The sequence below is a fragment of the Ascaphus truei genome, chromosome 16, assembly GCF_040206685.1.
Source record: "Ascaphus truei isolate aAscTru1 chromosome 16, aAscTru1.hap1, whole genome shotgun sequence".
In the NCBI taxonomy this organism is placed as follows: domain Eukaryota; kingdom Metazoa; phylum Chordata; class Amphibia; order Anura; family Ascaphidae; genus Ascaphus; species Ascaphus truei.
Window position 1 is genome coordinate 35,707,203 of NC_134498.1, and position 27,716 is coordinate 35,734,918.

The following is a 27,716-nucleotide window of genomic DNA, read 5'->3' on the forward strand; positions in this document are numbered from 1 at the left end:
GGGTGAGGCCTCTGTAACCTCACTTACCTACAGGCAGCCGGGTCTTCGGCGACGCGGCATCAACTTGCTACACTGCTTATTGTTTTTACTATTCTCTGCCATTACGGTATCTATAATGGTACTCTGGATTCTTTTTTTGGTTGTGTGCGTCTTTTTTTAGTTTTTGCATATTGCCGCCACATGATCAAAAGACTGTCTCCACATCAACAAAGTAGATTTTATAGTTTTATTTTTACAAGTTTAAATACCTAAGTGTGGAACAACTTCCTTTCTGCTTTGGACTTCCTACTTTCCCAGCCGCGCACATTTAAGGAAATGTCTTCGTCGTCTTCATCTAGTTGGAGACTTCCTGAAGACAGCCTTACTCTTGCCATGGGAGATCTTCCATTTTTGCCAAATACAGCATAATAGTATGGGTTTAGGAGTTCATTCTCGGAGTCACTGGATTCAGTCCCACTGTAGACATATCGCTCTGTGACCTGTAATGCTTTTTTTGATGATGATAATGGGGGAGGAGGAGGAGGGGGGGGCGGTGGTGGTGGTAGAGGAATAAGCTGTGGCGCTAATGTGGACCTTGAGACGCTTCCTTTTCTGCTTAATATAGGGCAATATCCTAATGGCTTAAATTCTGACCCATGTGGCATCCGTGCTGATTTCATGTCTGAATGACTCCAAGATCTCCTGGGCTGCGGTTCTAGGTTAGGTTCCATACTAGTGGTTGTGGTATCTGTTTTAGGTTCCATGCTTGTACTATTTCTGCAGCTAGTCCTAGGGTAAACTGGCTGACACTCATTTATTCTTTGTGTATTTGGAGTCCTAATAGCTGATTTGGCTGCACTAGGGTTAGTGTTATTGGTTAGCTTCACCATTTCCTCCAGTATGGCTGCTGTGTGCTGTGGTAGCGGAGATTGGCCATCTGAATAAAAATATGGGAGAGTTCTGCTCAACTGATGTCTTGCTGACGATGGTTCGTGAGGGATGTCTGTATAAGTCCTCAGTGGTGGAGGAGCAAGCTCCCTTGTATTGCCCTCAGATGTACTTGGAAAGGCTCCAGAAAGGTGGCTACTTTCTTGATGCGACACTGCTCTCCTCTCATAATGTCGCACAAGTGCCTCACTCATCAGATCTGTGTAGTTGCAGCCAGGGAATGATGAACTGCTTTTGGATTGTTGCAGAACAGCTGGCTCTGCTTCTGGGTTTGAGCGCCTTTGCTCCGTTGCAAAAACCACTTCCACTGCAGAGTTCCTCCTGTTCCTGCCCATCGGCTCCCAGCCCACACTGTTAACACTTCTAGAACATGGCCTGCTGGTGTATACCAGCCTTAAGTCATTTGGCTGGTGGAGCAAAAAGAAAAACAAAGTATTTATTATTTAATTTCTGTTAAAGATGTTTTGTAAAAAAAATAAAGACAAACCTCAGAGTAGGGGAGTTTAATGAATTGTTTGTCACGTTAACCTCCCCTCCAGCATGCAAGTGGCCAAGTTTGCCCATTTCCTAACCCAAAGACAGGGAGGGGCGGGTCGTCTATGATCTGCTTAATATTACTCCCTCCATTGCTTTCTTGGCTACTTTAAAGGTTTATATTGCAATCTTTGTAGGCGAGACGAGGTTTTGCCATGTAACTATTATAACCTCCAGCTTCATCAAGTTGGTTACGGATTGACACACCCAATCCAGCATCAACTCCCATTGACTTGAGTGGGGGCGTTAACGCTAGAATTGGATAGGTTAACCCATGGGTGCTCAACGCCAGTTCTCAAGCCCCACCCTTGCCCCCCAGCAGGTCTTGTTTTCAGGATATCCCAGCTTCAGCACTGACTGAGCCACCTGTGCTGAAGCTGGGATATCTTGAAAACCTTACCTGGTGGGAGGGCTTGAGGACTGGAGTTGTGCACCCCTGGGTCAACCCAGCGTGGATTGATGAGTCTGCCCCTTATAGAGAGAGGGGAGATGTGTGGCGCAATCACAGTGGAAGTAATGGGGAAATCGCAAGATAATTTAGTATATTTGGGATAAATGAAAGGGGTCCGTTGGAGGCTATACAAATAAAACCACATTATGGATGGCGAGTTCCAGTTAGAGGAAATGGACTGAACGTACTGATCTGTGTCGGTGAACGGAGCGTTCCTGGTGGCAAATAGTATCTTCATGAACTTCATTTTCGGTTAGGATAAAATAACAGCAGTACACCCCCTTTAGATGTTACTTAGTATCACACATACATGATAGGACATGGTCTTGGAGGGGAGAGGGGTATTCATTAAAAAGAGTCAATACAAGGCTGCATATTTTTTTTAAGCAGGGGGTCTCAACGTTCAACGTTTAGAGATCTCGGGCCCTGTGGCAGGCCAAGTGTAAGCTGTGACATCATAGATGCAGCTTCCTATTGGCCCATGTGACACAGGAGCTTCAAACCTGAAAGCCCTGCTTGCTGAGCCAGATTGGCTACCGGCACCTACTTCGGATGTTAGTATCTCCAGAAATAGGTCTCCGGAGCTGAGATTAATAGGGTTCAGCTACAGAGATGCAATCAAATGTTAAAAATCTATGATAGTGGAGAATGAGGCATCTTTGCACCAAAACTCCCATTGACTGCCATAAACGTTTACATGCACCAGTGACCTGGTCAGCACTAACGCAGCTTATTAAATAATCGCCTCCATCCTACATGTGCATCTCGTGGGAAAGAAATACCTGCTTTGCTACTTCAGTGAGCAGGTCCGGCGATGATCTGCACTGCCTGTCCTGGAGATTCGCCTCAAAGTGCTTCCTGAAATCACAGAACACAAGTTCAGTATGCAGTACTTTAGCAAACGGAGTGCAGCGGTGTTATCAGAGGTATCCTATGTTACCTTTCGAAAGGGAGGTTCTCTGCCTTCCCTTTAGTCCAGGAATCGAACAGTTGCCTTTGGGTTCTCCCGCTAATAGAATCGGAAACAGAAACCTGGTTGGAAATAACTTTACACTGCCTTTTTGTGTGGCAGTGAAGGGGTTAACAGTTACTACTACAAACCCAGGGCAGGAGTCATCTGAGAATGTTAACCCTATCACTGCTGCTTGTAATGCCATTAAATGTTGGCAAGCCTCTTTGGTATTGAAGAGGCCCATGTGACGTCTGAACATGTTACACAGTCTGGTATGAGAATATGAGATACATTTCTCAACCTTTTCAGTGCTAGGCAGATCTGGAGTTCCAGATGCTGAAGGGGGTTACCTGGCATTGCTGCGATGACCTAGCAGCATTCAGCTGCTTGAGAAACATGACACAGTTGTTGCATGTAAGCAGCAGCTCTGCTCCTTCCGGTATCGCGCAAATAGTTGCCGGTGTAATTACTAATATAAAACGCATAAGCAAAATATTAAAGCCGTTGTGAGCAGCGTCTTCACTGCTGAGCAGCCGTGTACCACTTGATGACTGCGCTTTACCTGTATGCTGTGGGCAGCTTCCGCGTTACCTGCGATTCCCGGACAGCTTGCGTGTTACTTACATAGTTACATAGTAGATGAGGTTGAAAAAAGACTTCCGTCCATCAGGTTCAACCTATGCTAAATTTAGACAACAGATACTTTATCCTATATCTATACTTATTGATCCAGAGGAAGGCAAACAAAAAACCCCATTAAGGGGAAAATTTAAATCCTTCCTGACTCCAAGAATTGTCAATCGGATTAATCCCTGGATTAACATCCTTCCCATGTTTAATTATTTGGTATATCCCTGTATACCTTTCCCATCTAAAAAGATGTCCAACCTTTTTTTGAACAAATCTATTGTATCTGCCATCACAGTCTCCATGGGTAATGAATTCCACATTGTAACTGCCCTTACTGTAAAGAACCCTTTCCTTTGTTGCTTGTGAAATTTCCTTTCCTCCAACCTTAAGGGATGGCCCGAGTCCTTCGTACTGCCCGTGGCTTGTACGCTGCGGACTGCTTGCGTGTTACCTGTGCGCCTCGGAAGGCCTGCCCATTACCCATATGCCGTGGAAGGCTTGCGTGTTACCTGTACGCTGCACAAGGCTTGCACGATACCTGTATGCTGCGGAAGGCCTGTGTATTACCTGTATGCTGCGGAAGGCCTGTGCATTACCAGTGGTCCGCGGATGGCTTGCGTGTTACCTGTATCTGAAGTTGGAGCCTTTGCTGCACAGAAAAGCCTTTGGTTTACATCTGGGTTCTTCAGAGAGGCGGAAAAAAGCGTGGTACTCAACACAGGTCTTCCAGAAAGCTTTGCAAGCATCACGGCTGTCCATGGTGAACTCTAGTGTGTCCTTACACAATGTCTGCAGGATAATAATAATGTCATAACGTCCTAGGCAGTGTAATGGTACGGTGCGAAAAATACAATTATTCAATATATAGATTAAGCTCCTTTGCACTGTATTTGAGCCATATACTGTAACAATAAGGGGGAAAGTTATCTAAAATAAATATATTTTTCTTTAAAAATAAAGAATTGCAAATGAAAAAAAGTAGAGTTACTCCCTACTCCTGGTAATATCACGCTTCAACCACTGCAATTACGCTAGTATTTTAGTTATTTTTTGGAAATGTTAATGGTACTTCTATGTGTATAATAGAACCGTATTCCTATGCAAGGGATACATTGACAAGGTGTAAAATCTGTTGTGGCCCCCTTCTCTTAAATAACGCTGTAGCACCGCTTGATGGAAATGGCCCAAAATGTTGGATTAATTCAGCCTTCCCAAATTGCATACTCACATCAATGTGTGGATGGAGCTTGATAAGGAAGTGCTTTCTTTTGAAGCTCAGCTTTCTAATATTGGCCCAGCTGAAGGTATTGATCTTGGTGTTGCCCTGCAGAGAGTGCACACAAGGTAGAAGGTTATGATTTCGATCTATGTGAAAGTAATTCTAACACTCCGTTTCCAGAGCGGCGATGATAACACACTGTGAAGGCAGAGGCACAAACCGGCACTGCAGGCTGAGATCACCCAAAACTGAAGTAGAATGTAAAATATTTCCAAATAGAGAATTTTCATCTTGAACATCATTAAGAACGCGTCCAGGGTGAGAGCGCGCTTACGAGCTGTGCGATTCAAACAATGCAAATCAAATGTAGCGTCCAGACTGCGTGCACGTGAGCGTGGATAGGCGCGATCTGTGCAGCGACAAAAAAAAATTGTCTTTGTCATGCGATGCTGTGGTCACGGGCGCGATTCAGCCACTGAGTGCGAACCGGTCACGTGATGTCATGGACACGCCCTCTCGACACCCCCATCGCGCAACCCAGCAGGCCAGGAATCGCCCGAGCAACACAATCACCCTGGACGCAGCCTAAAGCAGCAAAACGTGACATCTTATGGGTTTTTTTTTTTAAATAAATCAGTTCTGTAGTAGATAATAGTGACCCCACCCCACCCCACCCACCCCTCCCCACCCCCACTACCCACCCCACCCCACCCCAACTCTTAATGCTATTTTTAATGAGTTTTAATACACTGAGCATTCTTCGAGTTCTATAGCCGACTTTAGCACACTTCACCAGCAGTGCAAGATCTTTGCAACACTTTCCTGTTTGTGATCATTTGTATCCAAAGTTCCCAGCTGTTTGAGCTGCAAACTGTAACAATTACCTTAGTAACATAAGAATACATTGTAGCTGCTGAGTTGGGCACACAAGCAGGATTTTGACTTATTGATTTATAACAGGAGCACCAAACAATTACTAGTTTTGGTACTAAACCACCGCTCAACAAGTCGTGAGTAAATCAAATTTACAAATTCATAGACTTGATCATAGAGTTCAACTCCAGAGGAGAGATTCCACACCGCACGCGGAGGGACGCATACACCGTTGCCACGAAGCCTGCGGTTACACCGGATCATGTGCATCTCTCCACAACATAGGAGTATAATTGACTGTTTCTTGAATTCAGGAGTCTGTTTATGTGGCATATACCACAGAAGTTTTCATGTTACATGTTAGACCTCAACTATCAACATATACCTTCAAACATGATAGCTTTGGGTGAATCACTGTCACACTCTGAGCACTGTTTGGGGAACATATGTGTCCTATTCTCTCTGTTGCTTTTAAGCTATAACACACAAAAACGCCGGCAGTAAATGCCTTCAGCGTGGTCGATTTGTCCCTGTACATTTTGTAATGTTGGCAACTATGCTTTATTATATTAAATCAACAACCAGATGACCTTGCCAGGGACCTTGAGCCCACGGCCTTGCTGCAGCTTGTGATCCCCACTGCTGACTGAACTCTGGATCCACAGATGTTATTGATGATGTGAATCACTTCCCCAAAAGAATAATTGGGCCCCAGTCTGGCATACCAACGCCACCCACCAAGCTGTGACCAATTACACACACGTCAACACAACGACTTCAAATATAATTTTCTTTTTTATATTCCCCTTTGTTTTGTTTATATTAGCACGCACTTCACTGGCAGGGAAAAAGGTAAGAGGTCTTCCTTATGTGACCCCACCCCATTATAAGGTCTTGCCTGAAGACGCTCCCCCAGTAGAACAAGGCCATTGGCTTCCCTTGTTAACTGGTGGAATGAGGGGGCTGGCCCACCTGGTCATACTTTCTTCTTCGTTCGTCCAGGAGTCTACCACCATCTCAGTTTTTCTGGTTGGAAAATTCACCTTCCAATCAAACTTGTTTCGATTGATACGTAATGTCAATGAGAAATCAAACATTGGCTGACCTGTATAACCAGGACTCCCATATGTGTAACGGCGAGATTGATGTGCATGGCTTCTCCATCGCTGGCTGGGTGAGGTCTGATCCCGTACATGTCCAGCTTCCGTGCAATGTCCAGTAACTGCATGTCGGATTCAGCTGGAGATTTCCCTCTGGTGAAAAAGAATATTCACAATTATTTTTATTAGATCTCAAAGGTGTGCAACCCTTCTGTACAGCAGCAGTGCTGCCTGATATAAAAAAAACCCCATCAATAATAAAACATTTTTTATAACATCGTTGGAACCAAAGACCTCTGGATCTGGGCCGTGTTCATTTCAGTTCCAGCGCCCCTCCTCCGCCTCCCCCCCTCCGCCTCCCCCCCCCCCCCCGCCTCTCCCCCCCCCCCCACATGTTCCCAAAATACTTACCAGTGTAGTTTTCAGTGTCTGTACTCCTTCCAGGGAAACACAATAGCCACCTAATCTGTTGGGTCATGTGGGCCAATAGGAGGCCACATCATCTATTGGACGGCCATTTAAATGCCCTGGGAGAAAAGCAGTAACTACACTGTTCAGTATCTCAGGAATGATGGGCTTTAACTGGTTAGGAGCACACAAAATATCTATCCACCTTTCTATTTATATTATATTATTTTAATTGCAAACCATGTTTAATCTCCCTTTCTCATACTGGTCACCTATACTTAGTTTATGTTACAAAACTATTCATGCACAGAATAATGTTTCCTGGTCCTCTTTAACAATGGCGGTTGCGAAATGTGAGATATGAATCAGATTTCTGTAACTCTGGCCTTTGCTCTTTGTTGGGTGCACAAACAGTCTTTCCAAGGCCGTCTGTCCATGCTGGAGAAGATTTTAATCCCATTTATTTGAATGGAGCTGAGCTCTCCTCGTGCATTGTTAATAGTCTCACATCATATTGATTAGTGGAATAGGGCCAGTGGTGTAAAGTACCGACCGGGCACGTTCTTGAGGGCCCAGCCTGAAGGGACTCTGAACCCTCCCTCCTGGCTCGTGATGAAACCCCCAACCCGTTACAGAGGCCCCGCACTCTTCCCCATAGTAATGAAATTGATCGCCAGGTGTGAGAGCAGCCCATCTCTATCAACGACGCAATGTCACATGGCGGCGCATTGCCATGACAACGTGCGGTCACGTGACGCAGTGACATCATGACTCCACGGAACGAGGGCCGGCAGGGAAGTGAAATGCCCTGGTGGGCCCTAATGCTGTACTTACGCCACGGAATAGGGGCCTGCATGGTCGCTCCGTCACTGACGCACTGACGCACGATGTCCCCTACATTATGAGCAGTAAGATTGACATTGCTGGTAGGTTATGGCGGCCCCCTTGAGTGCCCGACCCCATGACGTAGTAGCTACGTCTATAGGCACCCAAAGGGTTAAATGGCAATTCCCAATTCGAGTTTAAGAACTATATTATTGTCTAGAATAGGGGTGGCCAACTCCAGTCCTCAAGGGCCGTCAACAGGCCAGGTTTTAAGGCTATCCCTTCTTCGGCACGGGTGGCTCTGTCAGTTGAAGATTGAGCCACTGATTGAGCCATATGTGCTGAAGCAGCGAAATCCTTAAAACCTGACCTGTTGGCGGCCCTTGAAGACTGGAGTTGGCTACTCCTGGTCTATAAAATGTACCCTATAAACCTAATTTCTGGTTTTCTGATGTGTGTGGTTTTTTTTTTTAATGACGTTCATGTTTGTTATCTTGAACGTCCAAGGGTTTTCATTGGATTTAGTGGAAAGATGGTATAATGTGGGGTTACATTTTCATTTGTCATAGTAATCACAGAAGGGTGGGTCACCGTGCTGGTCCTTTCTTCCATGCAGTAACACAGGAGGGAGAGGGAGTAGGAGTATGATACATTTTATTGAACCAACAAGTATTGGTATGTTACAAGCTTTCCAACCTCCCAGAGTCCTTCATCGGGTCCTACCCTACTGGGGTGTGAAAGCTTGTAACACATCAATACATCTCCCTTCCTTGTTACTACATTTTCATTTGTTGAAAGCTTTTCTGCATTTGTGTCCCGTATAATGATTACTCTTACACATGCCGTTGGTAATATTTCAAGATCTTGTTGTCCAAGTATTCTTGGTTTGGCAAGTACTGGTTCTGTTCCAGGTGCATTCTGGCTGTTTCTTCATCAAAATCCCCCAACTCTGCTGCATAAAAAGACAGAAGCTGAGTCTTAGGGCTTTGTTCGGTATCACCGATCAGTATGTTTTGGGGCGAAAGTCCCCATGGAAGCCAAAGGACTATGTTGTCGGGAAAACCACCTGATTACCCGATTCGGCTGATACAGAATAAGCCTTAGGCTGCGCTTATCGTGCCGGCGGCGCGGCGGCAAAACAAATGCATTGTCGCCGTTGCGTGTGCTTATAGTGCACGTGACAGCGACAAAGCGACGGAGCGACAGCGCTACCAGAAATTTGGTAGTCACTGTTATTTCATTTTTTCGGCGACGGTCTCCCCTTGCGGCCAATCGGGAGCTTCTCCGTGCCTCTGCCCGCCCCTTTTATGACATCACTGGCCTTGCAGCCAGCGACGTCGCCCAAAACCAAATTACAACTCTTGCAAATGGCGACAGGTGACGTCATCGGTCGCCGTTGCCGGCACTATAAGCGCGGCCTGAAGCTCCCATCTAATATGCAGTGAAGCTACTTCCTTTTACTGGAGAAGAATGCAGTTTTTTTTTTAGTGGAGCGGAAGTCTTCTCTAGCAGGAGGAAGTTCTCTTCACCCCATATTGAATAGGAGCCTGAGAGTTCAAAATCCAGGTACATAGCGCGTCACAGCAGTAATATACAGGACATGATAATATAGCACATAATGGGAATAAGCGCTTCAGGCATAAAAGTAAAAGGAGTCCTGCCCCGAAGAGCTTACACGAAGTGGTAAGTGTGTCTGCAAGAGGTCAAGGTTGGTGCATCTGAGATGTATAGTGTCAGCCAGCGGAGCTACCCACATGCTGCGTTAAAGAGGTGCATTTTAAGAAGGGACCTGAAGGTGGAGAGAGAGGGTGCCAGTCGGATATTGAGGGGAAGGGCGTTCCAGAGGTGTGGGGCAGTCCGTGAGAGAGGTTATAGGTGGGAGAATAATACCAGGTATGTTGGATCAGAAGCTCCCCTTATAGGTTTTTTCTATGCGCCTGCAATTTCTGAGTATTATACCTTTATGACATGATTTTATTAGTACATTTATGTAAGGACTTAGGGCGGGGGTTCTCAATTCTAGTCCTCAATATACCCCTCCTCCCCCAACAGGTCAGGTTTTAAGGATATCCCTGCTTCAACACAGGTATCTATGTATGTCTTTATTTATATAGTACCATTAATGTACATAGCGCTTCACAGTAATAATATACATGACAATCATATAAATAACAAATAATATAAATAACACATAAAGGGTAGAAGTGCTTCAGACATAAAAGTAACATTAAGGAAAAGGTGCTCAGTGCTGTGAAGTGCTTACAATCTAATTGGTAGATAGGGAGAATGTTCAGAGACAGTAAGAGGGTGTTCTGGTAAGTGCGTCTGCAGGGGGCCAAGCTTTATATATGACTAGCTGAGAGACCCGGCGTTGCCCGGGATGTAAATGCGTAATAGGTAGTATTATTTATAACTCGTGGAACAATAGGTGAGTATTTGTTGTAAAGGTTTCGGGGGGGGGGGGGGAGAAAGGGGAGCGGGGGGGGGAGAAAGGGGAGCGGGGGGGGGGAGAAAGGGGAGCGGGGGGGAGGGAGAAAGGGGAGCGGGGGGGGGGGAGGGAGAAAGGGGAGCGGGGGGGGGGAGAAAGGGGAGCGGGGGGGGGGGAGAAAGGGGAGCGGGGGGGGGGGAGAAAGGGGAGCGGGGGGGGGGGGGAGAAAGGGGAGCGGGGGGGGGGGGAGAAAGGGGAGCGGGGGGGGGGGAGAAAGGGAGCGGGGGGGGGGAGAAAGGGGGAGCGGGGGGGGGGGAGAAAGGGGAGCGGGGGGGGGGGAGAAAGGGGGAGCGGGGGGGGGGAGAAAGGGGAGCGGGGGGGGGGAGAAAGGGGAGCGGGGGGGGGGGAGAAAGGGGAGCGGGGGGGGGGGGAGAAAGGGGAGCGGGGGGGGGAAGAAAGGGGAGCGGGGGGGGGGGGAAGAAAGGGGAGCGGGGGGGGAAGAAAGGGGAGCGGGGGGGGAAGAAAGGGGAGCGGGGGGGGAGAAAGGGGAGCGGGGGGGGGAGAAAGGGGAGCGGGGGGGGGGGGGAGAAAGGGGAGCGGGGGGGGGGGGGAGAAAGGGGAGCGGGGGGGGGGGGAGAAAGGGGAGCGGGGGGGGGGGAGAAAGGGGAGCGGGGGGGGGGAGAAAGGGGAGCGGGGGGGGGGGAGAAAGGGGAGCGGGGGGGGGGGAGAAAGGGGAGCGGGGGGGGGGGGAGAAAGGGGAGCGGGGGGGGGGGAGAAAGGGGAGCGGGGGGGGGGGAGAAAGGGGAGCGGGGGGGGGAGAAAGGGGAGCGGGGGGGGGGGAGAAAGGGGAGCGGGGGGGGGGGAGAAAGGGGAGCGGGGGGGGGGGGAGAAAGGGGAGCGGGGGGGGAGAAAGGGGAGCGGGGGGGGGGGAGAAAGGGGGAGCGGGGGGGGGGGAGAAAGGGGAGCGGGGGGGGGGAGAAAGGGGAGCGGGGGGGGGGGGAGAAAGGGGAGCGGGGGGGGGGAGAAAGGGGAGCGGGGGGGGGAGAAAGGGAGCGGGGGGGGGGGGAGAAAGGGGAGCGGGGGGGGGGGGAGAAAGGGGAGCGGGGGGGGGGAGAAAGGGGAGCGGGGGGGGGGGAGAAAGGGGAGCGGGGGGGGGGAGAAAGGGGAGCGGGGGGGGGGGGAGAAAGGGGAGCGGGGGGGGGGGAGAAAGGGGAGCGGGGGGGGGGGGAGAAAGGGGAGCGGGGGGGGGGGGAGAAAGGGGAGCGGGGGGGGGGGGAGAAAGGGGGAGCGGGGCGGGGGGGGGGGAGAAAGGGGAGCGGGGGGGGGGGGGAGAAAGGGGAGCGGGGGGGGGGGGAGAAAGGGGAGCGGGGGGGGGGGGAGAAGGGGAGCGGGGGGGGGGGGAGAAAGGGGAGCGGGGGGGGGGGAGAAAGGAGAGGGGGGGGGGGGGAGAAAGGAGAGCGGGGGGGGGGGAGAAAGGAGAGCGGGGGGGGGGAGAAAGGGGAGCGGGGGGGGGGAGAAAGGGGAGCGGGGGGGGGGAGAAAGGGGAGCGGGGGGGGGGGAGAAAGGGAGCGGGGGGGGGAGAAAGGGGAGCGGGGGGGGAGAAAGGGGAGCGGGGGGGGGAGAAAGGGGAGCGGGGGGGGGGAGAAAGGGGAGCGGGGGGGGGAGAAAGGGGAGCGGGGGGGGGGAGAAAGGGGAGCGGGGGGGGGGGAGAAAGGGGAGCGGGGGGGGGGGAGAAAGGGGAGCGGGGGGGGGGGGAGAAAGGGGAGCGGGGGGGGGGAGAAAGGGGAGCGGGGGGGGGGAAGAAAGGGGAGCGGGGGGGGGAAGAAAGGGGAGCGGGGGGGGGAAGAAAGGGGAGCGGGGGGGGGGAAGAAAGGGGAGCGGGGGGGGGGGAGAAAGGGGAGCGGGGGGGGGAGAAAGGGGAGCGGGGGGGGGGGAGAAAGGGGAGCGGGGGGGGGGGGAGAAAGGGGAGCGGGGGGGGGGGAGAAAGGGGAGCGGGGGGGGGGAGAAAGGGGAGCGGGGGGGGGGGGAGAAAGGGGAGCGGGGGGGGGGAGAAAGGGGAGCGGGGGGGGGGGAGAAAGGGGAGCGGGGGGGGGGGAGAAAGGGGAGCGGGGGGGGGAGAAAGGGGAGCGGGAAGGGGGGGGAGAAAATGTAGCGGGGGGGGGGAGAAAGGGGAGCGGGGGGGGGGGGGAGAAAGGGGGAGCGGGGGGGGGGGAGAAAGGGGAGCGGGGGGGGGGGGGGAGAAAGGGGGAGCGGGGGGGGGGGGAGAAAGGGAGGGGGGGGGGAGAAAGGGGAGCGGGGGGGGGAAAGAAAGGGGAGCGGGGGGGGGGGGAAAGAAAGGGGAGCGGGGGGGGGGAAAGAAAGGGGAGCGGGGGGGGGGGGAGAAAGGGGAGCGGGGGGGGGGGGAGAAAGGGGAGCGGGGGGGGGGGGGGGAGAAAGGGGAGCGGGGGGGGGGGAGAAAGGGGAGCGGGGGGGGGGGGGGAGAAAGGGGAGCGGGGGGGGGGGGGGGAGAAAGGGGAGCGGGGGGGGGGGGGGAGAAAGGGGAGCGGGGGGGGGGGGGAGAAAGGGGAGCGGGGGGGGGGGGAGAAAGGGGAGCGGGGGGGGGGGGAGAAAGGGGAGCGGGGGGGGGGAGAAAGGGGAGCGGGGGGGGGGGGGAGAAAGGGGGAGCGGGGGGGGGGGGGGGAGAAAGGGGAGCGGGGGGGGGGGGGAGAAAGGGGAGCGGGGGGGGGGGGGGAGAAAGGGGAGCGGGGGGGGGGGGGAGAAAGGGGAGCGGGGGGGGGGGGAGAAAGGGGAGCGGGGGGGGGAGAAGGGAGCGGGGGGGGGGGAGAAAGGGGAGCGGGGGGGGGGGGAGAAAGGGGAGCGAGGGGGGGGGGGGGAGAAAGGGGAGCGGGGGGGGGGGGGGAGAAAGGGGAGCGGGGGGGGGGGGAGAAAGGGGAGCGGGGGGGGGGAGAAAGGGGAGCGGGGGGGGGGAGAAAGGGGAGCGGGGGGGGGGAGAAAAGGGAGCGGGGGGGGGAGAAAGGGGAGCGGGGGGGGAGAAAGGGGAGCGGGGGGGGGAGAAAGGGGAGCGGGGGGGGGGGAGAAAGGGAGCGGGGGGGGGTAGAAAGGGGAGCGGGGGGGGGTAGAAAGGGGAGCGGGGGGGTAGAAAGGAGAGCAGGGGGGGTAGAAAGGGAGCGGGGGGGGGAGAAAGGGAGCGGGGGGGGGAGAAAGGGGAGCGGGGGGGGGGAGAAAGGGGAGCGGGGGGGGGGAGGAAAGGGGAGCGGGGGGGGGGGGGAGAAAGGGGAGCGGGGGGGGAGAAAGGGGAGCGGGGGGGGGAGAAAGGGGAGCGGGGGGGGGGAGAAAGGGGAGCGGGGGGGGGGGGTAGAAAGGGGAGCGGGGGGGGGAGAAAGGGGAGCGGGGGGGGGTAGAAAGGGGAGCGGGGGGGTAGAAAGGAGAGCAGGGGGGGTAGAAAGGGGAGCGGGGGGGGGGGAGAAAGGGGAGCGGGGGGGGAGAAAGGGGAGCGGGGGGGGGAGAAAGGGGAGCGGGGGGGGGGGGAGAAAGGGGAGCGGGGGGGGGGGGGAGAAAGGGGAGCGGAGGGGGGGGGGAGAAAGGGGAGCGGGGGGGGGGAGAAAGGGGAGCGGGGGGGGGGGAGAAAGGGGAGCGGGGGGGGGGGAGAAAGGGGAGCGGGGGGGGGAGAAAGGGGAGCGGGGGGGGGGGGAGAAAGGGGAGCGGGGGGGGGAGAAAGGGGAGCGGGGGGGAGAAAGGGGAGCGGGGGGGGAGAAAGGGGAGCGGGGGGGGGAGAAAGGGGAGCGGGGGGGGGGGAGAAAGGGGAGCGGGGGGGGGGGGAGAAAGGGGAGCGGGGGGGGGGGAGAAAGGGGAGCGGGGGGGGGGGAGAAAGGGGAGCGGGGGGGGGGGGGAGAAAGGGGAGCGGGGGGGGGGGGAGAAAGGGGAGCGGGGGGGGGGGAGAAAGGGGAGCGGGGGGGGGGGAGAAAGGGGAGCGGGGGGGGGGAGAAAGGGGGGAGCGGGGGGGGGGGAGAAAGGGGAGCGGGGGGGGGGGAGAAAGGGGGAGCGGGGGCGGGGGGGGAGAAAGGGGAGCGGGGGGGGGGGGAGAAAGGGGAGCGGGGGGGGGGAGAAAGGGGAGCGGGGGGGGAGAGGGCGGGGGGGAGAAAGGGGAGCGGGGGGGGGGGGAGAAAGGGGAGCGGGGGGGGGGAGAAAGGGGGAGCGGGGGGGGGGGGAGAAAGGGGAGCGGGGGGGGGGGAGAAAGGGGAGCGGGGGGGGGGGGGGAGAAAGGGGGAGCGGGGGGGGGGGGGAGGAAAGGGGAGCGGGGGGGGGGGGAGAAAGGGAGAGGCGGGGGGGGGGAGAAAGGTGAGCGGGGGGGGAGAAAGGGGAGCGGGGGGGGGGAGAAAGGGGAGCGGGGGGGGGAGAAAGGAGAGCGGGGGGGGAGAAAGGGAGAGCGAGGGGGGAGAAAGGAGAGCAGGGGGGGAGAAAGGAGAGCAGGGGGGGGAGAAAGGAGAGCAGGGGGGGAGAAAGTGGAGAGCGGGGGGGGAGAAAGGGGAGCGGGGGGGGAGAAAGGGGAGCGGGGGGGGGAGAAAAGGGGAGCGGGGGGGGAGAAAGGGGAGCGGGGGGGGGAGAAAGGGGAGCGGGGGGGGGAAGAAAGGGGGAGCGGGGGGGGGGAGAAAGGGGAGCGGGGGGGGGAGAAAGGGGAGCGGGGGGGGGAGAAAGGGGAGCGGGGGGGGGGAGAGAAAGGGGAGCGGGGGGGGGAGAAGGGGAGGGGGGGGAGAAAGGGGAGCGGGGGGGGGAGAAAGGGGAGAGGGGGGGGAGCGGGGGGGGGGGGGAGAAAGGGGAGCGGGGGGGGGGGAGAAAGGGGAGCGGGGGGGGGGGAAAGGGGAGTGGGGGGGGGCGAAAGGGGAGTGGGGGGGGGGGGAAAGGGGAGTGGGGGGGGGTGTGGAGAGCAGTGGGCATATGTATTGTCATAATTTATGTATGGGCATTTCCCCCCCCCGTTCCCCGTGACTCCCCCCCCCCCCCCGTTCCCTGTGACTCGCGCTCCCCCCCCCCCGGCGGCCGCTTGGTCCCCCGATGTGCCGTCCTGCTGAGTGAGGCGTTGCAGGCGGCTGCAGGAAGCGCCCTGTGTGGGCCTAAGACTCACGCTCCCCCCCCCCCCCCGGCGCCCGCTCGATGTGGCGTCTGGCTGAGCGGCGGTAGGAAGCGCCCTGTGTGGGCCTGAGGCTGAGGCGGGACGCGCAGTGGGCCTGAGGGCTGAGGCGGGACGCGCAGTGGGCCTGAGGCTGAGGCGGGACGCACAGTGACTTACCTGAGCGGGTGGTAGCGCCGGGGAGGTAAGGGAGCGGCTGGGGTAGGAGGGGCCGCGCTTCCCGTCCGGAGCCAGTGCAGGGCGGCGCACGTGAGGGGGGGGGAGGGGGGCGGACAGAGGGTGTGTGTGTGTGTATAGAGCTGCTGTGTTGTGTGTGTGTGTGTGTGTATAGAGCTGCTGTGTTGTGTGTGTGTGTGTATAGAGCTGCTGTGTTGTGTGTGTGTGTGTATATAGAGCTGCTGTGTTGTGTGTGTGTGTGTATATAGAGCTGCTGTGTTGTGTGTGTGTGTGTGTGTGTGTGTGTGTGTGTGTGTGTGTGTGTGTGTGTGTGTGTGTGTGTGTGTGTGTGTGTGTGTGTGTGTGTGTGTGTGTGTGTGTGTGTATAGAGCTGCTGTGTTGTGTGTGTGTATGGGTGTGGCCCGTCACTCCGCCTCAGGCCAATGAGAGGTGTGCGGGGGCGGGCGACCCAAGGGACCAATGAGATTTCCCCTAGGGACACCGGACATCCAGGCAGGCAAACATACAGTGCTTTCACTAATATAGTATAAGATGTGTATAGTATCAGCCACGGAGCTACGCATATGCTTCATTAAGGAGGTGTGTTTTAAGGTGGGTCTTAAAGGTGGATAGAGAGGGTGCTAGTTGGATATTGGGGGGAGGGCATTACAGAGGTGTGGGGCAGTCAGTGAGAAAGATTCAAGGTGGGAGAGGGCTTTGGATACAAAAGGGGCAGAGAGAAGACATCCTTGAGCTGAACGCAAGAGGCAGGATGGTGCATAGCGAGAAATTGGGGCTGAGATGTAAGGAGGGGCAGGAGAGTGTAAAGCTTTAAAAGTGAGGAGGAGAATTGAGTGTGAGATACAGGATTTGATAGGAAGCCAGGAGAGTGATTTTAGCAGGAGAGAGTAGAGTGATTCTGGCAGCAGCGTTTAGGATAGATTGTAGGGGAGACAGGTGAGAGGCAGGAAGGCCGGACAGTAGGAGGTTACAGTAATCAAGACGGGAGAGAATGAGGGCCTGAGTCAGAGTTTTAGCAGTCGAGCAACAGAGGAAAGGGCGTATCTTTGTTATATTGCAGAGGAAAAAGTGACAGGTTTTAGATACGTTTTGAATGAGGGAGGAGAATGTGAGAGAGGAGTTGTGTGACCCCTAGCAGCGTGCTTGGGCTACTGGGCGAATGATTGTAGTTCCAACAGTAATGTGGAAGGAGGTAGTAGGGGCCAGGTTTGGGAGGAAGTATGAGGAGCTCTGTTTTTGTCATGTAAAGTTTAAGTCGACGGACGGCCATCCAGGATGATATAGCGGAGAGACATTCAGAAACTTTGGTCTGTACAGCAGGTGTAAGGTCAGGGGTTGAAAAGTATATTTGTGTGTCACCAGCATAGAGGTGATATTTGAACCCAAGAGATGTGATTATGTCACTTAGAGAAAGTGTGTACAGAGAAAAGAGGAGAGGTCCCAGGACAGAGCCCTGGGGTACCCCCACAGAGAGATCAATAGAGGAGGAGGAGGAGGTGTTAGCAGAAGAGACACTGAAAGTACGATGGGAGAGGTAAGAGGAGATCCAGGATATAGCTCAATCTTTCACTGAGCCACTAATTGAGCCACCTGTGCTGAAACGGGGATATCCTGAAAACCTGACCTGTTGGGGGGAGGGGGGGTTCTTGAGGACTGGAGTTGAGAGCCCCTGCGTTAGGGCCTTATTCTATATATTCAGGAGCAACCATTTACAGTCCAAAAGTTCAAATTGAAGTCGACTGTGATTTTCGGGTGAAAACAGCCCAATTTCCCTGCTTTGGACAATTCTATAATTACCCCCTAATATAATTAAACTTAAAAACATATGTGAAAGAAACAATTAATCTTGTTGATGTCAAAATTGCAATGAAAATATGTTTTTTGTAAAGTAAAAAATTGCTAATGTCATTAATATATTTTAAAAATGTAGTGCAATAATCATTAACTTAACAAACAATATTTCTTAATACCAAATATTCTGTGGGAATAGATCAACCTATGCCCCCATATACAAATACACCTATACACACATGCACAAATACACCTAAACACCTACGCACCATGCACAAATGGACCTATAAACCCATACACAAATACACAAATACACATATGCAGCCATGCAGAAATATACCTATACACCCATGCACACATACACCTATACATCTATATACCTATACACAATTGGACCCATACAAACATGCACCCATGCATCTATACACCTATACACACATACAGAAATGCACCTATACACACACATTCACAAATACACCTATACACACATGCATAAATGCACCTATACACACATGCACACATGCTCAAGTGCATCTACAGTATACACAAATACATCTATACACACACGCACAAATACCTCTATACACACACGCACAAATACACCTATACACCCATGCACAAATGAACCTATACACCCATGCACAAATGAACCTATACACCCATGCACAAATGAACCTATGCATCCATACACCAATGTATCTATACACCCATGCACACACACAAATACACCTATATGCACATGCACAAATACACCTATATGCACACGCACAAATACACACATGCATAAATACACATATTTACCTATATACCCATGCAGAAATATACCTATACACAATTGGACCTATACAAACATGCACCCATCACCTATACACCTATACACACATGCACAAATGCACTTATATACAAATATGTACAAATACACCTATACACACACACACACACACACACACACACACACAGAAATACACCTATACACCCATGCACAAATGCACGTGTTTTATGCTATGACTATCATTAGCAAGGAGTATAAAGGTATTAAAATCCCTTTTTCGCAGTGTTTTAGCATTAGTTTTTATAGGCCCATATTCACTAAAGGATGCTATGCATTAATATGCCATAAGTCCTATTCAAATGAATGGGAATTGTCATGCTAAAGCAGGGGTGTTCATCTCTGTGTCCACAGCCCCCTCCCCCCCTGAAGGCCAGATTTCAAGGATATCCCTGCTTCAGCACAGGTGGCTCAGTCAAAATGACAGCCAATGATTGAGCCACCTGTGCTGAAGCAGTGATATCCTCAACACCTGACCTACTGGTGATCTTTGGAGTTGAGCACACCTGTGCTAAAGCTTAGCGCCAGCAAAAGAACGCGTTGCTAACCTCTCTACCAGCGAGCAGATTAATATACCCACACGTTACAATATCCTGCAGCTTCTGCCACGCACGCTGGGTGTTTTCCATCAACAGTCACCGTCCTGTTTTACTTACACTGCAGTATATAGGAAACCATTAGGGCTGCGCTATTGTCATGGCAAGACAACCTTCCTGACGCCAAGTCCTTCTTCATCTGGAGAGCAAAGAGATACCTGCAAAATCAAAGCGTTTAACACACTGATCTGACAAAGGGAGGATGTTATCTCTGAGAGGCTGACCATATAAACTACAGTGACACCATTGAAAAAGCATCACATACGCATTCAGATACAGCATTACAGAACTGAACGTGCGTTAAGTGTTGTGTATTTTGTGTTCTATAGCTGTCCCTAAACAGGGTAGAGACTCAGTACTTTTTAAAGCCATTCTCGGCTGTAGAATCTACATAGGGTAGAAACTAAAGATTAAGGTGATGCATGTCAGGGCGGGCAGCTAACATGATTGTGTTTATTTGCATGTCTACATTGGGAGACTATGAAATCTGCAAGTTGAAACATCCTGGGCCATATTGGCTAAGTGGTGCTAAGACACCTTACCCATTCACTTGCATTGAGGTGGGACCCGGATCCTGTGTAGATTGGCTTTTGAACCTTTTTATTTTTGATGGGTTGGTCCATTCAATGCGTTATCTTGAATAACCTGCGATTCATGGAACGGGGACTCACTCCTCCAATCTAATCGCAGCTTTGTGGTACATTCTTACAATTAAGAAATGCTCAATAATAGGTGATTGGGCTATTTAATACATTTATTTATTTTTCATTGATAAATGTAATGCTGCTTTTTGCATCTGGAGGTTTTGTACATAGTCTCAGTATTTCTGTTATTAATACACACTTCACAATTCCCTGTGTACCTTTCTAGTTTACCAAATGTTTCACCGCCATTTTGTATTTGCAGTGACCTGTTTGCGTGCCAGGAAGTCACGTACCTTGTCAATTCTTCTCGCAAGCGGCCAGGGTCCACCAGGAAGAATTTCACCATAAATTTGAAGACTATCTCCTTGGGGTCTTAGAAAACAATATTATTGTTAATTTAAGTTGAGAAGAGGATGCAAACGGGAGTACACATCAAAACGGTATCACTGTTTCCCTTCAAATAGTGTCACCATGACACTACTGAGGTATAGATGTAAGAATTGGATTGCAATACTGGTAAACGCCTTTGTGGTTTCTGAGTTAGTGATCTAAACTCTTGATAAACTCCTATTTCTATGTCATTGTTAGTCAGAGACAAGGAAATGTGGGTTATGGCCTAAATTGTACATGCCACAACTACCTAACAAGGCTCAAATAACATGGCTATAACATGTTGGAAACATAAACATTAAATAATATACAGTACTGTATTGTTTTGCCCCAGTAATGGAAGTAATAAAACCATTTCTCAATGATTTTGTTGAAGTTATTTCGGTCTTCATTGTCAAAAATGATACCGATTTACACCTGCCTGGATTTCCATTACCAAGACATATTCAACCTTTTTATTCCATTTCTGATCATTAAAGGGAACAGAGACCGATTAATTGCTGTTTTAAACATTACTTGTGCTCATGAGAACTGGAAGAATTTCCGGCATAAAAATATACATCTGCCAGTTAACATGGTTCTGTATACATTTTATAAAAATAGAGGCCTTCAGATATGTCGTATTATACTTAGAGCATGCAACTCACTCGGGACCACAACTTACTTTTAACTTGTTTCGTTATAGGTTTTAGAAGTCCCAACCACACCTGCAATGATATTAAATAAGTTGAAATAATATTCTAGATTTTTACCTGTTTCCAAGTAATATATGTTTGACAAAATGCCCCAATGTCCGACTCCCTTTCCAACAGTCCCCGTTCCAACCAGACAAGTGAATCTAGACTACCTTCTAGCCCAGAACTAGCCAGAATGGAGCAGAACTACCATAGGAAGAAATCAAGAATGAGATCGAGGGGTGACTCCAGTAAAAAAATGTTATGTATTGTATCACATGGATAAGGTTAAAAACGCACCTACGCGTTTCGCGCTATCGAGATTTCTCAACACCTTGATATAATATCAACATCCGTGTGATACAATAAATGTTTTTTTTTTTTTTTTACAGGACTCGCCCCTCGATCTCATTCATGATCTTTTCCTATGGTTGTTGTGCTCTGTGTCTTACTCTGACGATGTAGGATCTCTACACCAAACGGATATTGCCCCTCTGAACTTGTTTATGTTTATACTGGTTGTGGGGAGGCTGTTAATTCCATTAGGCGCTCATCTCTCCCTTGCATATTAAGATGGATATATGTGATTTAAGACAATCCGGACATAATATTATTCATACCTACGTAAGTTTTTAAGCCTATATGTAGTTTGGGCACCATACCACACTGGACTCACTTGTAAGGCAGTGTACATATTTATCATACAGATGTTAAACATTTTTATACTTTAACATTTTGTAGGCATTTATACGGTTTAAATTGTATAAATTCTATTACAATACTCTGGCGTCCCTTTAACTGCTATTATTTTTTCCAATCCAGCCCCCATGAGAAACTGGTAATAGAGCCATGCAGAAGACGAATCATAGCCGCAAAAGGTCTGAGGTTTCAGCTAAGTGAGATCCGTCACAGTTCTTCAACCAAGAAAATAGCCATTAACATGGACAGATGCTGACTGTCATGAACGAGACTCCACTGACGTCTAAAGAGGCAATGACCTTGACATGAGTCAGGGTCATCCAGTGGACATGACATTATCAAGCAGTGGAGAAATCGGGAAGGTCACGCAGAACCGTTTCACAAAATGAATTATTACAAAAGCGACAAAAAAAACCAACCCCAACAACTCTTCACTTGACCTGCAGCTATTTCTAGGACATCCACTTACGTAGTATCCTGAGTGACTTCTGAATTCCAAACCAAAGTATTCTTTCTCTGTTAGATTTAGATGACTGCAGCTCATGTTAAATAATTCCTTCCCAGGAGCTTTTTGCTAAAAGAAGAAAAAGAAAAAAAAAAAGAAGTGTGTGTGTGTGTGTGTGTGTGTGTGTGTGTGTGTGTGTGTGTGTGTGTGTGTGTGTGTGTGTGTGTGTGTGTGTGTGTGTGTGTGTGTGTGTGTGTGTGTGTGTGTGTGTGTGTGTGTGTATTCTTTTGAGAAAAACAAGCAAAACAAATGTGAATGATTAGAAATGTGGCCACTTATTGAGTTTGTCACTTTTTCCCCTCTAACTGCTTCGTTTTCTCTACTGTTACCCAGCTCTCAGGAGACATCGGGACACTGTGCTGCCTTAAAAGCTTAATTCCAGCTTGTGGATAATGATGGAAAAAAAATACAAACTTTTAGGAATTGTGAGAAACCTTAAAAAATGTATTCGGATTTTGAACCTGCTCATTGCCTACCTCATTGTTTATCAACAGGGGTTCCCCGTGCATATATAAAGGGTTCCCAGGTAATTTGAAAATTGTATCAAATACAGAAGAATTTACAATTTTCTTAAATTGCACTTGATCTCAGACGCACTATCAGAGCGGGTTGGGGTTCCTTACAATGCATCTGATCTCAGGCGCGCTAGTAGAGAGGGTTGGGGTTCCTTACAATGCATCTGATCGCAGACACGCTATTAGAGAGGGTTGGGGTTTCTCAGAATTTCACAATATAACATAATGTAGCTTAACTTTTGGCTCCTTAACCAAAAATGATAGACTTTGGTTAAAGCAGCAACACCCCCATATGATATGATTTTAACTCATATAATGTTAATATTTTTGCTCCCTGTGCATGTGCTGCTCTTTTATCAAAAATTAAAATAAACTTTTTTTTTTAGTGTGCAAAATCCTGATTTTCGTAATCTCTAGTGCAGACCCCACGTTTCACCCATTAGGACTCAAGGCAGGAGGAGGTAAATCTCTCACTGACCTGACACTCTGAGACATAATCCTAAATTCCGCTCAAACGTAATAACGTCGCCCTTTTGCACCATAACCCACCCCTTCTGGGCTCAACCTCGCCCTTTGCGTCATAAACCCGCCCCCCCCCCCCGGTAGACAATGAACCCCCTGCTCCAGAAATGAGGAAGGGGGTCTCACGCAAATCTCACACTCAGGAGTGGGGGGACCACTGACATAGTGTTTACGGTTACCATGGTAACCTTTAGCCTGCGCTGGGCTCTGTGGAGAGTCCCATTTTAACCTCCCGGACACTTAATATTTGAAACGCTTAAATCTCCTGAACAGAGCATCAGGTTTTCAAAATAAAAACAGCGTTGGAAAGGGCAGGGAGAGATCTCTCAGAATATAAAATAATGGTTACCAGCGCAGACTGCTGCTTTAAGAGGCAAGGAATAATACATGCTCTGTTTCTACCATCTTTGGCAATGCAGAAAACCCACTGCCGCTAAAAAGCTGCTACGGGTTGATGAGCGTAATGACAGAGTACTGAGAAGTACTGAGAAGATAGCAAGTGCTTAGAAATCAGGGGCTGTTGGGTGAAATTGGGTAAAATGACTGTGTTTCCGTGCTGAGTCGCTTGCGTAATGACAGTATAATAGCAGCTTCCTCTGCAGCCGCCCTGGTTCCTGTCTAAATGAAGAGGCCTGCTGTAATTAACAACAATTATATTCCTTTGAGAACCAGAATATTCTAGCGTTTAATCTGCTTATCTCAACAAATCTTTCTATACCGGGACCTGGAGTTTCTCACCAATTTAAAGACACATTGTGTCTTTGGAGCTCAGATAGTGCCAATCAGGGCCCTATTGTATGGAGATTCCCATTGAAGTCAATGAGTTTATGTGACAGTGCTCTGATCGGCACTATCTCAGCTGAATGAATAACCCGTATTATCTCCAAAGACAATTTGAAGAGAAGCAGTCAGCCAGGGGAGGGGTTTTGTCCAGCTCTCATTAGAAACACTAAAATGGACATTAAACGCCAATAAACATTATTCCTGCTGCTTAACGGAAAGGACATGGCAGCCATTTTAAAAGTGGTCCTGCTCATTTTACACGCAGGTTTGTCTCTATGTATACCTACAGTCTTTCTATACCCAGCTCATTGTAACGATACACTGCTCCTCTTGCTCCTACTATAATCCCTACGCTCACACACATTTTTAACTCCTCCCTCTGCTCTGGAACCTTTCCATCCTCCTTCAAACATGCAACAGTCATACCATTACTCAAAAACAGCAAGCTTGACCCTACCTGTCTTTCTAACTATCGACCTGTCTCCCTCCTGCCTTTTGCCTCTAAACTACTTGAACGTCTTGTATTCTCTCGCTTGCTCCATTTTCTCAACACATATTCTCTCCTAGACCCGCTACAATCTGGCATCCGCACTGCTCACTCCACGGAAACAGCCCTCACTAAAATAACTGACGACCACTCTGCTCATATTACTCAACCTATCTGCAGCATTTGACACTGTGGACCACCCTCTTCTCCTCCACATTCTCCATACTCTTGGTATTCAGAACAAAGCTCTATCCTGGATCTCATCCTACCTCTCCCATTGTACTTTCAGTGTTTCTTCTGCTAACACCTCCTCCTCTATTGATCTCTCTGTGGGGGTACCCCAGGGCTCTGTCCTGGGACCTCTTCTCTTTTCTCTGTACACACTCTCTCTAGGTGACCTAATAACATCTTTTGGGTTTAATTATCACCTCTATGCCGACGACACACAAATATACTTTTCAACACCTGACCTTACACCTGCTGTACAAACCAAAGTTTCTGAATGTCTCTCTGCTATATCATCCTGGATGGCCCTCCGACGCCTTAAACTCAACATGGCTAAAACAGAGCTCCTCATACTTCCTCCCAAACCTGGCCCTACTACCTCCTTCCACATTACTGTTGGAACTACAATCATTCACCCAGTAGCCCAAGCACGCTGCCTAGGGGTCACGTTCGACTCCTCTCTCACATTCGCCCCTCACATTCAAAACATTTCTAAAACTTGTCGCTTTTTCCTCCGCAATATAACTAAGATACGCCCTTTCCTCTGTTGTTCGACTGCTAAAACTCTGACTCAGGCCCTCATTCTCTCCCGTCTTGATTACTGTAACCTCCTGCTGTCCGGCTTTCCTGCCTCTCACCTGTCTGCCCTACAATCTATCCTAAATGCTGCTGCCAGAATCACTCTACTCTTTCCTAGATCTGTCTCAGCATCTCCCCTCATGAAATCCCTCTCCTGGCTTCCGATCAAATCCCGCATCTCACACTCCATTCTTCTCCTCACTTTTAAAGCTTTACATTCTTCTGCCCCTCCTTACATCTCATCCCTAATTTCTCGGTATGCACCATCCAGACTCTTGCGTTCTTCTCAAGGATGTCTTCTTTCTACCCCCTTTGTATCTAAAGCCCTCTCCCGCCTTAAACCTTTTTCACTGACTGCCCCACACCTCTGGAATGCCCTTCCCCTCAGTACCCGACTAGCACCCTCTCTATCCACCTTTAAGACCCACCTTAAGACACACTTGCTTAAAGAAGCATATGAATAGCACTGTGGATATTCTAAACACGATACATAATGCTTGGCCCCCTGCAGACGCACTTACAAGAACTCCCTCCTACTGTCTCTGTACGTTCTCCCTACCTACCAATTAGACTGTAAGCTCCTCGGGGCAGGGACTACTCTTCCGAAATGTTACTTTTATGTCTAAAGCACTTATTCCCATGATCTGTTATTTATATTATCTGTTATTTATTTGATTACCACATGTATTACTACTGTGAAGCGCTATGTACACTAATGGCGCTATATAAATAAAGACATACAATACAATACACTGAAGAATTCCACGAGGCTGTGCTCAGATACTAATGGAAATTTCCTTTCCTATTGTCTGATTTTGCTGCACTATTATAATTATATTATTATAATTCCCTGTACTGTATTCTTTGTGAAGCGCAGAGTACACCTTTGGCGCTATATAAATAAAGACATACAATACAATACAAGGTCGGTTGCAAGTGTGTTGCTTTTTGACTTAATTCTGCTTCGAGTGTCGCCCGAAGCAATAATTCTTATTGTGCGAAGATGAGCCATCTGTCTATTCATCCTCAGTAAGTGGCCCCAGTGAATGGAAGAAATGCCCTGCAGTGGGCTTTCCCAGATCTGTTCAAACTACTGAAAAAATAAGCGAGATGAACAAGAACTAATGGAAGCCATTAACTGCAATAACATGCGCACCCCGTGTGGCTCGCTAAATAAATACAATCTGCTACTATTGTATACTGTGATTCAGTGTTCTTTAGAATTTATAAGCTGTAATGAGTTTACTGCCACTTGCGTATATATATGACAACGTACATTTATAATGAACTATAATTTATCATTATTGTGCATTTAGCATTTCTATGATTTGCTCAAAAAGGTAATGTTTAAAAATATGGTGCTGATCTGTAAGGAGGGGTGAGATGGGAAACGTGTGTGTGTGTGTGTGTGTGTGTGTGTGTGTGTGTGTGTGTGTGTGTGTGTGTGTGTGTGTGTGTGTGTGTGTTCTATATCATATGTTCGATATCTTATTGAAATTCTTTACTGCAATATTTTTTTCATGAATTTGAATACATATTTACACGTTTTTATAAACGCATAGTTGTGTCTCAGCAACTCAGTCGATGTAGGAATACCAAGGTGAATGTATCTGCTGTCGTGCGCTCTGGGGTTGTGCTGACAAAGAGTCTGATCACTGTATAGTGTTCTGTCGTGGAGGGAGATCAAAATGTGGGGTCTGATGCCTAGTTCTTAGGTGGGGATCCACACATGATATGGAATAAAAATACACATCAGAAATGAGAAAAATGTACATCTCTGTATATCTACATTACGATACTGCTACTGGTACCTATATACTCCTATATCAAAAATGTCATTTTATATGATAAATGTGCTATTTTCTTATAGAATCGTTAACCTAATGATTTAGGAATGTCAGTGGTATGAACATAGGGTAAGATTATATAAGATATTACAATACGTAATTTCCACATACTAATATGCTTACCATATAATAACAGTCACTTTGAATAATTAGGCAATGTTATATAATATATATATATATATATATATATATATATATATATATATATATATAATTTCAAGAATACATATTCAGCTGTTTATTACTAGTTAATTGTTGTCATTTAAGATTTAGCCAGATGCATTAAGATTTGATACTGTATACTCGACACAGCCTAAAATAAATGATTGTCTTAGGTACTATCATTACGGTACTCTGTAGACAAAACAAAAATATTGACATACTGTAAATCTATTTTAACTGATCAAAATAAGTCATCAAACTATTAGTTTAGTAAACTGCTGATTCTTCTATAGCGATATGCTGTCTATTGTAAAAACAAAGACCAGATTAACAACCTCTAAGAAATGCATTTAATGCCATATATTAACTTACGTCAATTACAAAGGTCTTCTGAGAGTCATCCAAAAATTGGACATTCAAGTGCAGCATTGTTGGGTGTGAGAGAGGCTGTGTGAGCTGCTGTCAGCTGAAGGCTTATCCCAGTGTGTGCACAGAAAAGTCACAGGCTTTGCACACACATGGATTCATTCTCAGCAGCTAGCATGGGACTCTGAGATTTCAGGCTCTTTGTGGTTAGATAATGCATTAAAGCAGCAAAACATGTAAAAATGTACATGTCTTTTTCTTTAAAAATAAACCAGTTCTGTAGTATTAGAGAATAGTAATTTTTTAAATGCAACTCTTCATGCCATTTTTGATGAGTTTTGAAGCATCCTTTGATTTCTATAGCAGACTTTAGCCCACCTCCCAAGCAGTGCAGGATCTTTGCAACACTTTCCGGTGTGATAAGTTGTTGCCAATGTTCCCAGCGGTATG

At 49.5% G+C, this 27,716-nt stretch overlaps 1 protein-coding gene across 2 annotated transcripts; it reads right to left on the reverse strand.

The window, feature by feature from the left end:
• Window positions 1-212: 212 nt before the first annotated feature.
• Window positions 213-27,716, reverse strand: FRMD7 (FERM domain containing 7). Of its 2 annotated transcripts, XM_075573155.1 has the most exons (12): window positions 27,273-27,716; window positions 21,745-21,849; window positions 20,567-20,609; window positions 19,806-19,884; window positions 18,929-19,026; window positions 8,757-8,871; window positions 6,692-6,839; window positions 4,723-4,818; window positions 4,120-4,283; window positions 2,853-2,921; window positions 2,695-2,770; window positions 213-1,334 (listed from the first exon to the last, which is right to left on the reverse strand). In XM_075573155.1, exons 1-12 carry the CDS (start codon window positions 27,327-27,329, stop codon window positions 249-251), a joined length of 2,136 nt encoding a protein of 711 aa, XP_075429270.1. In that variant the 5' UTR covers window positions 27,330-27,716; the 3' UTR covers window positions 213-248. The 2 variants fall into 2 exon arrangements, with proteins under 2 accessions (XP_075429270.1, XP_075429271.1); XM_075573156.1 differs by lacking the exons at window positions 19,806-19,884; window positions 20,567-20,609; window positions 21,745-21,849; window positions 27,273-27,716 and having other exon boundaries at window positions 8,757-8,868; window positions 18,929-19,018.

Excerpts from the sequence above, each read along its gene's own strand:
- FRMD7 (XM_075573155.1), bottom strand. The coding sequence starts at position 27,329 with ATGCTGCACTTGAATGTCCAATTTTTGGATGACTCTCAGAAGACCTTT. Across the intron at positions 19,885-20,566 it reads TATAACGAAACAAGTTAAAA|ACCCCAAGGAGATAGTCTTC; the intron begins GTAAGTTGTGGT and ends TTGTTTTCTAAG. Across the intron at positions 2,922-4,119 it reads GGCTCCAACTTCAGATACAG|CGGGAGAACCCAAAGGCAAC; the intron begins GTAACACGCAAG and ends CGATTCTATTAG.